This window comes from Aplysia californica, unplaced genomic scaffold (assembly GCF_000002075.1).
Source record: "Aplysia californica isolate F4 #8 unplaced genomic scaffold, AplCal3.0 scaffold00889, whole genome shotgun sequence".
NCBI lineage: Eukaryota > Metazoa > Mollusca > Gastropoda > Aplysiida > Aplysiidae > Aplysia > Aplysia californica.
Window position 1 is genome coordinate 170,569 of NW_004798159.1, and position 2,380 is coordinate 172,948.

Sequence of the window (2,380 nt, forward strand, 5' to 3'; positions counted from 1 at the left end):
GTTACTGGTATCACCCTAACGCGTGTTCTTTTGTCTTGCTTTTGATGAAAACAACATCCGTTAATATTTACTTTTCGTGTGCCTTTAGTCAACGTTTTTTCAGTATAATCCACACAGAAATGTGTTATTTGTGGGGCAGCGTGGTGGAATCAGGCTCTCGTCAAAAAAATCAAAGTGAAGAAACTTGCATTTTTCTGCAGGTTTGTGAATTTTAGTCATATTTTCGGTTTTTTGGCTCAGCACCTTTCATGCCTATTTAAGAACTCATTTCTATGTGGATTTTTTTAAAACGCTGATTAAAGGTACAATAAATGTACACTTTCAGTTGCCACGGACTCTTAAGCTAAGGAAATAACTATTCTTTGGTGGCCCTTTTCTCACTAATTTTTCCCCTGAAAACAGATGACCCCATCTCCTTTATTCGCAAATATCTCGACTTTTATTTAAGTAAATGGATGTTTATTTGATCCAAATAAAGACAAGTGAACAAGCTTTAAGATGATAACAACAACTCTACATGTCCAAAAATTGACGAGAGCCTGATTCCACCACGCTGCCTCACATTTAGTGGGCATGAAAAGTGTTGAGCCAAAAAAAAACAAATTTGCTATAAAAATCCCAAAACCTGTGGGAAAATGTCAGTTTCTTTACTTTGATTATTTTGACGAGTACCTGATTTCACCGAGCTGCCTCACAAATGATAATGTTCTGTCGTGTATTCCTATTTCATTTTGAGTTCAAACTCACCTTTGTGTTGAGTGCCTGTGGACTGAACATCCACTGGAAGCCAACCCTCTGCAGTATGGCCAGCAGGAGTTTGGGGCCCCAGCACAAAAAGAACGCCAGGATGATTGTGATCAGCATCTTTATCACCTGGGGGAGGAGAATAATTCTGAACGTAATGGTTGTAAACGCGTTATTATGCTCCCATTGGACACATCTCATACCATTATAGAGTCGGGCTACTCCGACCCTGCCTGCCTGGCAAAGTTCACCGTGAGGTGAATCAAATTATACCGTCCCAGCAGAAAGACGAAGAAACGAACACGATACAATAATATGTGAGGCAGCGTGGTGGATTCAGGCTCTCGTCAATTTTTCGGCATGTAGAGTTATTGGTATCATCGTAAAGCTTGTTCACTTGTCTTTATTTGTATGAAAAAAAATATCCATTTATCTTGAATACAAGTTTAAATATTTGCGAATGAAGGAGGTGGGTGTCACCTGTTTTCAGAAGCAAATTGAGAGAGAAAAGGCCGTCAAAGATTGGTTATTTCCCTAGCTTAAGAGTCTGTGGTAACTGAAAATTTACTTTTTTTGTGTCCTTAATCAACGTTTTTCAGAAAAATCCTCACAGAAATGAGTTCTTTAAAGGACATGAAAGGTGTTGAGCCAAAAAACAAAAATTTGATAAAAATTCACAAACCAACAGAAAAAAGTAAGTTCCTTCACTTTGATTATTTTGACGACAGCCTGATTCCACCACGCTGCCTCACATATTCTTCTTCTTCTTCCCAAACCCTGGTATTGAGCTCACGTTTTCTGAGTAAAAAGGCAGAGAGACTTACCACCACAATAGGGAAGCCAGTTGTATTAGACCTTAATTTGAGAGGAAACGTATTTGCTGTTGTGGATCAAGTGTTGGCAACTACTGTGGTGGGGTAAGCTGCTAACTAACTGGATCTGCGCAGCAAAGGTTCGAAGTTCAATTCTCAAGGGGGTTAGGGTGTCTGAGTGAACAGTGAAAGGAAGGTCATCGACACAGTATTGTTTTAGTAAGCGTTTTGTGGCACTTGCAACACAATAAGGTCATATTATAAGTGCCGAAGATAAGAGGTGTTAGAATAGAGTAACAAACACAGAAAAGACGGGGGAGAGATAACGAGGATAGATAGACGTTTGATTGGAAAGAAGGAGTAAAACAACACCAAAGCACCCATCAACCACCCACCGAGACAGAAACAGTCACTTAAGAGTTGAATGAAATCGACCAAGGCAAATCCCACTATGGTCCTAATCGGCACACAGACACGCAAGAAGTGGGATGACGCCCCCCCCCCCCCCCCCCCCCAACAACTCACATCTGTTGGCGCCATTTACAGGTTATGTTCGTGATACAGGGGCTCAAGAAGACTCTTTTTCACAAAGCACAAAGGAATCAATGCTCAAGGGATTACAGAATCTCAGCGGCAGGAAGGACATAAAAGAGACTGCTCGGCGCGGACTTGTAAAATTATGGGCTTTTTTTTCTTTTTTTTTTTACTTTTCCTGTACTACGGGTAAGGACCATAGCATTACAGCACAGACGCCGTGGCAACAAGAGACAACTAGCCTAAGTAATACTTAGAGAACTTTCTAGTTAGAATATCCCCCCTCCCCC

General features: G+C 40.8%; 1 protein-coding gene across 1 annotated transcript in view; it reads right to left on the bottom strand.

The window, feature by feature from the left end:
* Window positions 1–2,380, bottom strand: part of LOC101847771 (cholecystokinin receptor type A-like) — a 44,015-nt gene that overhangs the window by 11,877 nt on the left and 29,758 nt on the right. Inside the window, exon 4 of the mRNA XM_005110437.2 lies at window positions 748–873. Coding sequence (XP_005110494.2) covers window positions 748–873 — 126 coding nt within the window. The remainder of the gene's footprint in view (window positions 1–747; window positions 874–2,380) is intronic.